At 40.2% G+C, this 14,877-nt stretch overlaps 1 protein-coding gene across 1 annotated transcript; it reads left to right on the top strand.

The window, feature by feature from the left end:
- Window positions 1-4,189: 4,189 nt before the first annotated feature.
- LOC148098809 (TRPM8 channel-associated factor homolog) lies at window positions 4,190-14,246 on the top strand. Its single transcript, XM_087850790.1, has 13 exons — window positions 4,190-4,324; window positions 6,305-6,364; window positions 6,454-7,123; window positions 7,638-7,854; window positions 7,995-8,286; window positions 8,548-8,849; window positions 8,954-9,128; window positions 9,481-9,575; window positions 10,173-10,386; window positions 10,834-11,070; window positions 11,648-11,865; window positions 12,110-12,223; window positions 13,144-14,246. Exons 3-13 carry the CDS (start codon window positions 6,480-6,482, stop codon window positions 13,384-13,386), a joined length of 2,751 nt encoding a protein of 916 aa, XP_087706916.1. The 5' UTR covers window positions 4,190-4,324; window positions 6,305-6,364; window positions 6,454-6,479; the 3' UTR covers window positions 13,387-14,246.
- The last annotated feature ends 631 nt before the right edge of the window (window positions 14,247-14,877 follow it).

Genomic DNA, 14,877 nt, shown 5'->3' with positions numbered 1-14,877 from the left:
ACACCTAACAACTCTTGCACTTAATCTATAATAAAATGATGACAGAAAAATGTTATAGCACTGCCTTTAGTAGCCTCACACAGCTCCTACTGTTTCCTCCTCATGTCCTTACCAGGCATGTCTGGACAATGTTATATCATGAGTAATAATTTAAAATAATCCATATACATAAAACAAACACATGCACACACACACAGTGACATTTTAGACCTTCTTCAGAATACCGTATATACTATGGGCATCACTGTGCTGATCCAGAATCCTTACATTATTATTTATTACTAGAGCTACAATAATAAAGCAATGAGGAGGGGGAAGTAATAAATATGAAATAATGTCATTATGATGATTCCATTTGTTTCAGTATCCACTCTGTGCAGGGGCAAAGTTTATTACATTATTAAACTGTAGAGATACAATAATTTTACTGCTGTGAAATCCAAATTTTTTCTTATTTAAAATATAAATCTAATACAATCTGCTTCTTAATGTATGTTCTTTAAAGTACAGCGTGTGTTTTTTAATATGTTATAATTATAATAATGCATAATTATGTGGACATGCATATTAGATCGTTTTTTAGTGAAATATAATCCCTCCAGAAAGGCAGGAAAAGCCCGGAAACTTACTTTAAAACTAAATATGTTCCCTGAAACGGTGGACAGAGCTACAGACCCATGACAGCCTTACACAGGTAGCCAGCAGCTATGACCAGCACTACTTGTGCAGTTAATAAAAGGACAGGTAATGTTTGTCGCGCTGTTGCACACACAGCACGCTCGTTTGTTTCAGTTCGTCAGTTGCAACAAGACAGCTTACTAATGTGTACGTAATAAGCGAATACTCCTGGGTGCTATACACTACAGTGTACGCTGTACACCTACTTACTGGTTTTGTTGCACCAGTCTGTGTCTCTGAGTTAACTTGTGTTTCTCCTACTAGTGATGGGTCGGTCGCGAACGAAATGGCTCTTAGATCCGGTTCTTTGACGTGAACGACGCGAGCCGGCTCCTTATCGCGAGCCGTGTTTTTTTTTTTCTTTCTCTCACCCTCTCTCGCACTTTTTTTTCGCTTCACTCAGCATGCGAGCCTTGTGCTTTACGATGGGAAGAGGGGGGAGGGGCGTTAGTTACACTGGCAGTTGCACAGGAACCAGTGTTGCCAACTTAGCGACTTTGTGCTATATTTAGCGAGTTTTCAGACCCCCTTAGCGACTTTTTTTCTAAAAAGCGACTAGCGACAAATCTGGCAATTTTTTCTGGTGTTATTGGAGACTTATTTATGACAACTCTTTGACGTGAAAGCGCGTATCGCTCTTACTCGCAAAAAGCAGCGGTGCTGCCGTGGGCACCTCGTCTGTTCCAAAGCGCTCACGGGTGGAGGATAGTCCTCCCCCGCTGCTTTCAGGGTAGGAGATGTTCACACCTATGCGTCCAAACTGCAAATGAATCGCGCATGAGTGAAGCCGCTGCTCCCACACTGACTGTAACGCAGTCAGTTCTTCTTTTACTCTTATACTGTTTTGTGGATCACAAGGTTTAAAACTACTTATAAACACACACACACAAAGTAACTCCACCAGAGTGCCTATTGCCGGTCCACTTTTGCCGGTCCAAGCCCGGATAAAGGAGCAGGGTTGGAATTGTGACATTATAAAAAAAACAATAATTGCTAAAAGAAATTTAATTTGTAGTTCTAAATAAACTCTAAATGCATTTAGGACATTTTTACTCACTTTACGTCTCTTCTACGATGTTATTTCTCTCTCCAACAACATAGGTTACAATTATATTAGCATGACCAATTATGCAAATTGGGCGATGACGTCACTTAGCGACTTCTAGCGACTTTTAGGACAACCAATAGCGATTTTCCTTACTGAGGAGTTGGCAACACTGACAGGAACAGAGGGGAGGGAGAGAGAGAGAAAGAGCCAGGGACAACAACGTCACATTAGAAAGGTATAGTAATCATCCACAACTATTTTCAGTTGCAGATGTTAAAGGATTCAGAAAGTTTATTCATGCAGGTCCATATGACAGAGAATATGCATCTTCTTTTTGTTTTCATATTATAATTTATATTTAATTGTGTTGTGGTTTGCAGTGTTTTGTGTTGTTTCACTTTAAATTTGTAAAAGGAAAAAGCTGAAAATTTAAATAGTTAAAAGTTGAAATGTGAATAGTTGATTTTTGTATTATATGATTTATTTATTACATTTTATGTGGAGTGAATAAATAAAAGTATATTTACGGTGGCCCGTACAGACAAAGCACATACAAACTTCAAATCACGTACGAACTCTGAAGCACGTAAAAACACGTACAAACTCCAAAACACGTAAAAACTCCAAAACACGTAAAAACACGTACAAACTCCAAAACACGTAAAAACACGTACAAACTCCAAAGCACGTACAAACTACAAAACACGTAAAAACTCAGAAGCACAGAAGTGTGTGGTAATAACGGGTAAATGAACATTTTTTTTAGAATTATTTGACTATATATGAATGCTTGTGTATAAATACATAAACAATACACATATGCTTTCATGCTTTCAATTGTGTAATTTAAGTGATCTAGGTAGCTCTGTTTTGGAAGTTCAGTTCATGCTAGAAATGTGTTTTGGAGTTTGTACGTGTTTTGTCTCTAGGGGCCACCGCATATATTTATATATAAACATATATAAATAAAACTTTTTTTTGTACATTAGTAATTCCTTTTGTCCATAATTTTATATTATTGTTAATAATAAATTAATTAAAGCAACAAAACAACCTGAAGAGCCGGTTCGGAGCCGAAAGAGCCGGCTCTTTTTTAGTGACCCGAACCGAAAGAGCCGGTTCTCTAAAAAGAGCTGGAAATCCCATCACTATCTCCTACAGCTCCGGACCGGACTGCTAAAAATGCGCGTGCTCTTTGTGAGCTCATTCCCGGCTCGTAACAAGCGCGTTCTTCCGTCAAGGGCGATAATTGGTTAAATGTGATCATGTGACTGATGCAAGCCAGATCCTTTTATTTAGCAAAACTGTGATTAATAGTTAAATATTATTGTTGAGGGGCACAGACAGGACTCCGCACGCACACACACATAAAAAATAAATAAATAAATGGGTTTTTTTAAAAAGTTGCCTCAACAAAAGGGCACTTTGGGCACCCATCAGGAAAGGGGCAGGTGCTCAAGCCCCGCTAGCCCCCCCTGCACGTGCCTGCAGGAGGATATAACACATCAAAGTTCTCATTCCCATTCTCATATTTACATAACATTTATAATCTTTATAAACATGCTGTGTGCGAGTCTGAAGTTGATGTTGTAACTATGAAGCTTACAGGGAACTAGTTTATAGGGGCATTTTCAAGGCTAGTCATAAATCTTCAGTCAATAACAACCCACCAGGCTGTGCTGTGAGGTAGCAGTGAGAACAATGAGAACACCTGAGCCAAAAAAAGGAAGTACATTTTGTTTCTGTGAAATAGCTCCAAGCCAGTAGGACTCTGTCTTAACCTGCTTTGGTTTTATGTTTCATTCTGGAGGCATGTGGGTTTTAAACTTGAACTTTAAAATCAAATAGCAAAGAAAAACAACACATCGGTCTGTGATGGATTGTAATTAATGATGTGTGGCGTGGGTGTGGTCTCTGGCCAGCTGCAGAGGAGGGGTGACACAGTGAGCTCCCGGGGCGGCGCAGGGGCGGGGTCAACAGGTGTGCTGGGATCTGACATTGATTGTGTGTCTTTTTATGTTGGCAGTGACAGTCGGAGGGAGAGCGGATGGGACAGCACAAAGAGAGCGGGAGTGGCTGTGAATGAAACCACAACTCCAAATAAAAGTTCTGCTGTCAAAATAGTCGCTCCAGCGTATGTTTATTGGGTCAAACGCTACATGATGTAATATAAAAGAGGTCACCTAAACACATGAGATATCAATGGAAAGCCCAGGATGTCCTGGACTTAGTACATCGGGACTTAGTAGGATAGCTTAAATAAGTCAAAAAGATATTGACCAAAAACAAATGTCCATTACAGAGGACATAAATGAATAGGTTGGTTCTCAGGAGGATATAACACATCAAAGTTCTCATTCCCATTCTCACATTTACATAACATTTATAAACTTTATAAACATTTGACTCTGTGGCCATAAAAAGAAACGCCTCCTTTCAGTGGTCACTCCCCTTGTATGTTTGTCCTCTTCTTCGCGTATCTCCTGATATAAGCAGCACCTTTCCCTGCTCTGAATTGCATTCTTTCTCCTGTCCAGTCACATAGAGCTCCTGGTCTTTCATCTCTACAGTCTAATACAACAGAAAGGCATCTTTCAGGTAACAAAGAAAATCCTAGTGTTGTGTTTTTAAGTTGTGTTTGGTTGTAATGAGATCAGTGAAGAACAGCTTTTTATTTTTGCAGAATACATCTTAGCTTTTGATTTTCAAATAGTCAAAGACTTGCTTTTGTATAAATGTGACTCCAGTGTTATAAAACTTAATCAGGTTCCTTTTGCCTTACTGAGTAGACAGACATCTCTTATGTGTTAAGGTTGACCTATGTACTCCTTCAGGAGAATGCACCTCAGAATATGGAGGAAGAAATCAGTTTCTCTCTGTGAGGAGAGATCTTTACTACACTTACACAGACTCACACACAACAATACACACAACTCTGTTCTTAATTTTGTAACTGTGGAAATAGTTTGGGAAGTATTTTTTTTTTCCAAAGAGGGGCATTTTCAAGGCTATTCATAAATCTTGTGTAAATAACAATAGTGAGGTAAATAACAGTGAGGCAGCAGTGACAATCAGAACACCTGAGCCTGAAGGGGTACTTGTTTCTGTGAAAATGCTCCAAACCAGTAGGACCCTGTCTCAACTTTCATTTTGTGTTATATTCACAATTGCCACTGTAACCAAATACAAAATTAAACAAAAAGTAAGTTAAAAACCAAAATGTCTGTTCCAGCGAACATTAAAAAAAATCTTTGATGTAATGTTAAGTCTTTTGTGTGATTTGGTGCTTCTCAAATTAATTAATGAATAATCCAAAAAGTAGCGATATTAATGCAAAAAAAAAACAAGAAAAGAGAGAAAAATATTTCCTCCAAACAAAGCTTCTAAATTTTAAATGCGCAAATCAGTCCGTGCATGATTACATTGCTCCGCCCATCAAAAAGTCGACTGCGCGATATCGCCTCATTTATTGGAATGACGAATGTCGGTTGAAAACATTTATGTCATGCGGTGTAGTAGGACTCAGGCGCAGAGCAGAGTTCAGGAGAAAGCAACATTTATTTACACAACCACCAGGTGCAGATATATACAGTGAGGGGAACGGGGGTCCTAGGTCCGAAAGGGAGGTCCGGGATTGGAGTCACAAACACGCTGGCTCTTCTTCTTTACAGCAGTAAAAACAACAGGTTAGTCACGGGTCCGGGGAAAACTGTGCACAGGAGAAAATAAAGTTACACGGAGATCGCAGCAAGTCTACAAGGCTTAAAGATTCGAAGCAGAGGTTCACTAACGTGTCTAGCATAATCATCCAGCGGTGAGGCTGTCTGCATCCCGGCCTTAAGAGTCCAACCCGTAATCAGAGCCTGACGAGATGCAGGTGTGTGCCAAGGGCGGGAGCCTGCAGTGAGCTCCGCCCTGGCAGGGGAGAATGTACACAAAACACATGTGGCCTTGCGGAGCTGGCCGGGCAGACACGGGGACCATGACAATTTACATATCGGCCAACCATACTGTCTGTCTCGCTGCCTCTATCAAGATTTTGGTGGATGAGTGTAATAAAGTTTCTGGCCACACTCTTTACTCCCTCGTCTAAATTTGGATGCTGGCCTTACAGAAAGAAGGCAGACACAAGTTGGAATATAATTAAGGACATTTAAACATCTAATGTATTTGGGTATGCAAAATGAGATACTTTTACTGTTTTCATTGCACATTTGCAGCTTGGTCCAGAAACTGAACACCTGGTCAGTTACGAGGATCATACTGCCAAATTCACCTGCTTCTTGGAAGATTTTCTTTCCTTCCCTGCTAACCCTGAAGTAGCTGTGACTCACTTCATTTCTTCATTTTTTCAGTGGAAATACATTTTAAAACAATGATCTTTGCAAATTTAGAGAGGACACGTCACATTCTGATTAAACATTCATTTATGCTCACATTTTGCCCCAGTGGTGATAAAAGGAGCTGTCTCTCATCAGTCGTCCCTCCCCTTGCTTTTTCCTCCTTAGCACATAACCTTGTATAACCAGCTCCATTCTCTGCTTTCATTTTTATTTTTTCTCCTGTCCTGTCACGTAGAGTGTGTTTCTCTTAAAACCTGTTGGGCTACAGCGTAATACCACAGAAGGAAACTTTCAGGTAAAAAAAAATGTTGCATTTGGTTGTAATGAGATTAAACCTGATGTGTTAACAACTTCCTCTTTCTGCAACCTAACCTTTTTCATCAGTCTACAGAGTATAAATCCTCTACACTATGTCATCTAACCAATCATTCAAAAACCAACATGAAGAGGCCTATGCCTCCCTGATGAGAGGCCTGAAGGAGCTGGACCTACAGGGACCCTGTGTTCCCTGTGACCTGGTGCTGATCGGAGACCATGCCTTTCCTTTAGCAATGAACAGCCGAGGTCAGGTGCTGATGGCTGCCTCTCTGTACGGCAGTGGAAGGATTGTGGTCCTGGGTCATGAGGGCTACTTGACAGCCTTTCCTGCTCTGGTAGAAAATGCTGTGACCTGGCTGAGAGGTAAAGGATCTGATAACCTCTCCGTAGGGGTGCAGAGAAATGTCAGTGCAGTTGCTGATAGCCTCAAAAAATCCAGCTTCCAACCAAAGGTTGTGGAAGCTTTCAGTGACAAACTGGGAGCTGGTGTTTATGTGACCGATGCCTACAGCGTGGACCCAAAGGAGCTGGTGGCGTTTCTGAAAGCTGGAGGAGGGGTGCTGATAGCTGGACAGGCGTGGCATTGGGCTGCAACTCACCCCAAAGAGAACACACTGCATCAGTTTGATGGGAATAAAGTGTCAGGAGTGGCAGGAATCTACTTCACTGAGCGTTATGGTGAAGTGGAGAACCTGCCCGTCTACCCTCAGATCCCGTCCTCCTGGAAGTCGTTAGCGTGAGTATATGCTGGAGTTCTGTTTTACTGCATATTTACAAAAGTTCCACTTTCCATATAATAACTTTACATTTTGTGTGACCTTTTGAGCTTTTGGAAACAGTTTTTCTCTCATTGAAAGAGTCTTTCTAAGGTTAAATTTGTGACTGATACCATTTCTTTATTAGCTAATTTAATTTATATTGGGATCTTCCCCTCCCAGCATCCCTGGATCTTGGATGAGGGGAGGATCATCCACAAAAGTCCATCAAAGGACTTAGTTTGTGTGTGTGTTTGTGTGTGTGTGTGTGTGTGTGTGTGTGTGTGTGTGTGTGTGTGTGTGTGTGTGTGTGTGTGAATCTATCTTTTCAGAAAAGTCAGTTTATTTTTACAGAGTTTATATAGTTTTCACAAAAAGGTTCATTTACAAACCACTGATCTTTTTATGTGAAGAAATGTTATAAGTTATAAAAGTTATTCTTAAATCTCTTTAATTCTGCACATGTCACTTTTCTATTACACTTTTCAAATACAGGACAGGCAGGGATTTCAAGGATGACTTGGAGTTCTTACTCCAGGGGGTTTCAGAATTCAACCTCCTCTCTGAGTATCTGTGTTCTGAGGTTCTAGTCCACAGCCCACTAGCCTTTCCCATCGGCACTACAGAAGATGGACGACCATTCCTGGCAGGAGCCTACTATGGGCGAGGACGAGTCATTATGGTTACGCATGAAAGATGTCTTGGAGTTGAGGTAGAGTCAACATTAAATGTTAGTCATAAAATAAGTCAAAATCTTTAGAGGTTTAGGTATTAGACCTCAGGATGTGTGCTGATTGGACTTGTCTTTGATATATCACCAATTACATGACTGCTGCTTTCCTTTCATTTTAGAGCATGGCTCCACTTTGGAGAAACGCCATTCACTGGTTGGATGAAGGGCGCAGAGGGGTTGTTGGTGTCATGGTGGATCCTGCACTCAAAGTTCTGAGTGAGTCTGGGCTGAAATGTGAGAAGACAAACTTCAGGAAAGACCTCAGTGTATTTGTGTGTACAGCGTATATCAGTGAGCATTTGGAGAAAATCCAAAACTTTGTGGCAGAGGGAGGAGGCCTGCTGATTGGAGGGCAAGCCTGGTACTGGGGAAATACACATGCTGGGCAAAATGTACTAACAGATTTCTCAGGTATGAAAATGCACCACAAGGGTTTCAAAATATACAGAGTAGAAATACTGGTAGTGTTCTTATTTTTCACCTAATTGTCCATGTGTAAAATGTGTTGTATACATGCAGTGCTGTAACAGACTCATACATTATAAGGTGTAATATCTTGTGATAAGTCAAGGATCAAAAAGGAGTCTTCTCATTAGTGGAAAAAACAAAGTCACGACATTTCCAACCACATAACTCAGTAAATTAAGTCAAACTGGCTTTACTTTTTTTCAGGGAACAAGATCCTGAACCAAATGGGATTGAGCCTTTTGGGAGCAACAATCAGTGCAGGAACATACAAAGCCTTTGTACCCAGCTGGCCGATTAAAGATACTTACCACTTCCGCCACCTTCTACACCGCTTCGCTGCCCATGTGACTTCAGGTGTAGAACTTAGCAAGCATGAGGAGGGATGTCTTAAACAGCTGGGCAACGACTGTGATGCTTACTTGCGCACAAAGGCACATGGCTGCTTCTATTACACTCAAGTGTTGGCTGCACTCACTGACATGTTAAAGAGGTCAGGCCTGCCACAGGTGAGTAGAGAAAAAACATTTGAACAACACAGACTAGTGCCACTGATCACTGTATGGCAGCTGTTAACCACTAAGATGTTACACTAATATGTTCTTCTGTCAAGGTGAGTGACAGCTGCCCTGCAAAGACGCCAAAAGACCATCTACTCCTCAGTGTGGGATCACCTGTATACGAGTTTTGCCTAAATCCTGAGGCCCTCCTGCCCTACCTCATCAAGGATAGGCCACTGATGCCAGACGTCTATAACCACAGGCTCAAGATCGATGTTAACACAGCAGGTCTGATTTCATGTTTGTGGACAAATGTGTCAACTGTGAATATGTCACAACCAGTGTGCAAGCCACACTCAAACACAAAACTTAGTGGGTCAGATTCAGTGAGTTTATTTACAGTCCAAGTGATGTGATAACTACTTACAAAATCTTCAAGCAAGAGAAAATCCACTGTTTATATCTACTAAGTCTGTAGGAACTCGTAGTGTTCACTAGTGAAATCCCGAACGTCCGATCCCACATGACACAGAAACGGATTCTCCTCCACAAATTTCTCTCTCTCAGAGATAGACGCCCAGTGACACTTTTTTTTTTTCAAATTTGTGTGTGTGTGTGTGTGTGTGTGTGTGTGCATTAGATGGGGAAGAGTGGATCAGCACTGGTCTCTACCTCTCTCCTGGTATGAGTACCTACATGGTAATGCCAGCTGAGACTGTCAACAAGGAGTGGAAGGTGAAACCTACAAAATTGTATAATTTAAAGTTCTTTCTCCTTTTGATGACACTACATGTTCATGAAAACCTCAAGTGAGGTTTCCATGACTCCTTTTTACCCTTTGTAAATGTAACAAGGTCCATTTGTAGTTGCAGCTATTTAAAAGATTGATGTAACCACCATGACATCACTCACAGGTGATGCTCTGTTTTGAAGCTTTTTGGAGTGTTGTTGAGTTATGTTGTGTTGTGCTGCATGGCGTGCCGCAACAGCCCCTTAGGTTCTGCCTGTTTGCAGCAAAGGTTCATTCAATCTAAAGGACCAGCCCCACTTGATTTTTTCTGTCATTTAACAGCTCAAACCATCCTTGAAATCTCTTACTTGATTGGACGATATTGACACAGGAAACTAATAGCACACCACAAGAAAGAAAATGTAATCATGACATCTATAAACTGCTTTGTAAATCATTCCTGAATGCACTCTGTATTCAGGAATGGGGCTGTTTGCAAAGGCGACTGGCGTTATAATTTGACGCTATATAAAAAAATGAACTGAATTGAATGTGTTTTGTCAAAACCCTGATATCCAATAGATTTTCCATTTCATCTACAGATTCAGATAGGCTGTCAAACTGATGAGCTACACAGAAAGGATGAGCTGAAGAGACCACCACGTGTTCATGAGCGATTTCCTGTTACTTCAGAGATGATGCATGTGTCCAACCTGTGGGGGGGCCTTATTTACCTGGTGGCCCCACCCAACACACAAGTGAAGGGGTTGGAGATCATAGTGGAGAAAGCTGTAACTGCTCCATATTACAAGTCTGGTGAGTCTGTGGTTTATAACAGTGTTGTGTACTTTATGTCCATGGAGTTAATGGAAGATATCTGATAAGTCTTAATCTTATTCACTTGGATCACCTTCATTCTGATCCCAAGTGTTTTCAATGGACGATGCAGTTGAAACAATTTCAGTTCAACATGTTGAAAGTTAAGTAAAGAAAAGTAAACAAAAATCTAGTTAACAGCTTAACCCTCTCGTCTAAAACAGTGCACAAGATTCGCTTAATTCTTATTATTCAAAGCCTTCAGCTTTACACAAAAGCCTGTTTTAAAACTTTAAAGGATGTTTGAAGGGTGTAATCAAATGCATATGTGACGCTGAAAAATTACATAAATACAAAATACAGATACTATAGAAAATGTTTATATTTTTTAAAATGCAGTAATTCAAAACATTTTAATAGATCTGCTCCTCTCTTTGTTCTTTTCAGGTGCAACAACTGCAGCTGAATGGTTAACGCTGCGCACGGCTCCTGGGCCCTGGGCAGAGTTGGACTTTGAAAACATCGTCCTCACCGTACCATCAGATGTTGTTCGGGGTCTGGAGCGCCCCGAGGAGGTGGCCGCTCTCTGGGATGAAATGATGAGGGCTATTGCGAATCTGGCTGCCAAACCACACAAATTTCCCCGCAAGGAGCGCTTTGTGACAGATGTGCAGATTTCTGCTGGTAAGTGCACTTTGACTCCCGTCCAAAGACATGCAGCTTGTGGGGATAGATTAATTGGATAATCCAAATTGTCACTAGGTGTGAATGTGCGAATGAATGTGAGCGCGAATGGTTGTCTGTCCCTATGTGTTAGCCCTGCGACAGACTGGTGACCTGTCCAGGGTGTACCCCGCCTCTCGCCCTATGACAGCTGGGATAGGCTCCAGCGCCCCCCGCGACCCTGAAAAAGGATAAGCGGAAGCGAATGGATGGATGGATGGATGGACATGAAACCTGTCCCAACTCACTGTGGATGACCAACAATTTAAATAAAACATCATGTTCATGCTCAGTGTGATACATTTTTATATTTGTTTTTGACTCTGTTGATGAGGGGATGCAAAGATTTCTAGAAAACAAAATATATATACAAAGAAAGGATGAGGAATATCAACTAAAGTAGAGACTACTGGATTACTCACATACAACAAGATCAAGATGATCTGGCAAAGGGTGGGATTTAGGAACTGACATGTGTCAATTCTGGTAGGTGAAAGAGGCAGGAAACCGAAATGTCATGTATTTTTCTTCTGTTAAGGCTGGATGCATGCAGGTTATCCTATCATGGCACACCATGCCTCAGCTGCTGAAATAGTTGATGTTAAAAAAGGTAAACAACTGTGGGGTCCCATCCATGAACTGGGACACAACCAACAGAGAAGCTGCTGGGAGTTCCCACCACATACCACAGAGTGTACATGCAACCTGTGGTCAGTGTATGTGCATGAAGAGGTGCTGGGCATCAACAGAGCACAGGTAGAGCAAATCAAGTGTTTTTGACAGTCTCATTTGTTTTATATTAGTCAACATCAAGAAAACTCTTTTTGTATCCTATCACAGCACATCACATACCTTTTTCGCTGTGATCACATGATTTCATAACATAAATAGATTTAAAACTCTTATTTGTTTTACATCAATCATCATCAGAAAACTCATGACTGAGTTTGCTGTGATCACATGATTTAGCAACTATCTCATTCCATGTTCTTTGGTGCAGGCTCATGATGATTTGACTTTAGCTAAACGAAAGAGTCGAGTAGAGGAGTACATCAAGGGAGGAAGGAAACTCAGTGACTGGAGTGTGTGGGTTGCCCTGGAAACATATCTGCAGGTGAGAAATTATAGAGAAATTCTGCTTGATCCATAGTAAAGAAAACACATGATATGAATACAGAGCCCCAAGTAACTAGTAACTAGGTGCATTTACTCCCTTACATTTACTTGAGCAAGTTTTTGAAAAAACTTTGCTTTTAAAGTATCGTTTTTGCATGATAATTCTTACTTTTACTTACTTTTTTCTTTACTTGATACTTTTTACTTTTACTTGAGTACATTTGTGAAGAAGAAACGGTACTTTTACTCCACTATATTTGGCAATTTAAATAATTAGTTTAACAGTTACAGCTTCACAGAAAGAACCTTGATCAAACTGCTGCTGAAGCTTAACCATCACTTCACTGAGTGAAGAAATTGTGCATTTTTGCTAAATATGCAGAAACAGACGCACACCCATACAATTTATGTTAAAGTGAGCTGCCTTGTATGTACATTTGTTAAAGTTGCCTCATTCTAATGTTTTCTCTGAGGCTGCTGTGCCATTTGGAGCAAAAATGAATATAAAGTTTACAGCATATCTTGTCACTGGAAATGGTTTGCACTGTTTATATATTTCTACTGTAGATATTGTTTAAAAGGCTTTATGTTGTGAAAAACTGAAATCTGGAAATTAGAATTGTTGTGCCTTAATTTGTTGATGTTTTTACATATATTCTGTTTAAAAATACTAAAATTTGTATATTTATTTACTTTTTGTTTGTGTGATAGCATTTATTTAAAAAAAATAATCTGACATTTTGGATACTCGACCCACCTCTGTATGAATAAGACTTAAAGTCCATATAGACTTGCAGACTTACAGTGAAGCTAACATTAAATGGTAACAGGTTGTGATGCTTCGGTCAAGAGATTATTGCTCCTAACATAAAAGACAGCAAATAGTTTAAGTTGTTGTTATACTTACCTTCTCTGTAGCTCCAGGAAAAGTTTGGCTGGGAGGCCTTTAAGAAGGTGTTTGCTGCGTACCACCACATGAGAAACTTCCCTGATGACAATGACACAAAGATGAACCTGTATGCTGAGACTTTTTCGCAGACTGTGAAGATGAACCTGTCCGGCTTCTTCAAGGCCTGGGGCTGGCCCATCAAAACAGCCACTGAGGAAAAATTGTCCCAGCTGCCTCCCTGGAAGGATCACCCCATGACCCAGTACAAGTGAACTAAACAGAACTGCAGACTAAAAAAGTCATTTTAGTTCTCCACAGTGAAACTTTAGTTCATTAAATTAATCTTTTCATGACATTTATTTCAATGTTGCATTGTATCCCATTTGAAAAGCAAATGTAGCAGCTTCTTTCACACTACATGCCGAAATCATTTACTCCAAATTGTTGACCTCCCAAATTAACTAGAAGATTTCTTAAATTTTAATTAGTGCTGTTAGTGTTAATCTCGTTAAAATGACATTAACGCCATAACCACATTAACGCAGCAAATCTCCGTCAGCAAGTTAACGTGGATCGCCCCGTGCTCTAACGCATTAACGAGCTAACCGTGCAAACGCATTGACGCCGTGTAGCCCCGGGCACGGGGCGATCCACATTAATCATGCTGAAATAACCATGTAATACTTTCACTGAACTTTCTGGGATTGTCTTTGTTTCATGTTTGTGTTACATGACTACCTGCAGCATTGGATATAATACTTACTTTTTGTATCTTGACTGAGAATTGGTTCATACAATAAATGACACAAGTATAGTAATGCAAGTAATCTTGTTTGCTTTTGTAATTAGGTTTTGTTATGCTCATGTTATTTTGGATGCAAAGAGAGCAAAGTTATAACAATCAAAGAGCTGAAGTGAAGCTGAGTGTTCAAAACAATGAAAAGTGTCACTGCAGCCACTGTCTGTTATTTTCAAACTTCATTTTGTGACCTTTGATGTTTTCCCCAAACTGTGCCGCACCCCTTGTTTCTTAACTGAATTCTTGGTAAGACCAGTGGATGTTTTTCTTTGTTAATTGATTTTCATGTTTTGTATAGCCAATAAAGCTGCTTGTACCAGCGCTTGAACTAGACATCTTTGACTGCAGTGTTTGTCTTAACTTAGCCACCTCTCTTCAGACTCATAGAGATAAATCACATCAGTCTTTCTAGAATGGTGGAATCTTCTCTTCTTTGCATTTTCAAATGCAGTGTTTGCCTCATCAAATCTATAAATAAGAAATAAACATAAATTACAATGTACCAAAGTAAAGCGTTCTGTCCTTTCATCAGTGCTGTCATAAAGCTATTTGCATCCATCTTTTACATTATTTGACATTGGTGGGTGCAGTCGCTGAAAGCGCAGCTTATCTCATGGTCATAAGAAACTGTAGCTGCCTCCATTTTGTGGGCAGACTCCATTAACAGTTACTGGAGACTTTCACAGTAAACTAATAGAAGAGCAGTGTGCAAGACAAGCTGCCACTGGCTCAACTTTTACTGGTCTAAAATCAGTTACAATCTGCACTATGTGTGCATAGACAGTTAGCAATAACAATTACATGAGCGTCAATTCTTTATCTTTGGTAGCAACCCACAACTCGTGTAGTCTAATATCTCTGCTTTAATCATTATCAGTACTCCAAAAACACCTTGGGAGAAAGTTGTGCAATTTTAAGTTGTTGTTAGAAATTTTATTTACACACTTAAAACATTGTGAACTAT

The sequence above is a fragment of the Neolamprologus brichardi genome, chromosome 14 (genome assembly GCF_056152115.1).
Source record: "Neolamprologus brichardi isolate AB-2024 chromosome 14, ASM5615211v1, whole genome shotgun sequence".
Taxonomy (NCBI): Eukaryota; Metazoa; Chordata; class Actinopteri; order Cichliformes; family Cichlidae; genus Neolamprologus; species Neolamprologus brichardi.
Note: the sequence above shows the minus strand (reverse complement) of the source record. Positions and strands in the feature narration are given on the sequence as shown.

What these genes read in the sequence shown, in the direction of transcription:
- LOC148098809 (XM_087850790.1), top strand. Translation starts at nt 6,480, where the DNA reads ATGTCATCTAACCAATCATTCAAAAACCAACATGAAGAGGCCTATGCC. An exon ending in AAAGATGTCTTGGAGTTGAG is followed by an intron (nt 7,855 to 7,994) that starts GTAGAGTCAACA and finishes CTTTCATTTTAG; the next exon opens with AGCATGGCTCCACTTTGGAG. An exon ending in CTGTCAACAAGGAGTGGAAG is followed by an intron (nt 9,576 to 10,172) that starts GTGAAACCTACA and finishes TTTCATCTACAG; the next exon opens with ATTCAGATAGGCTGTCAAAC.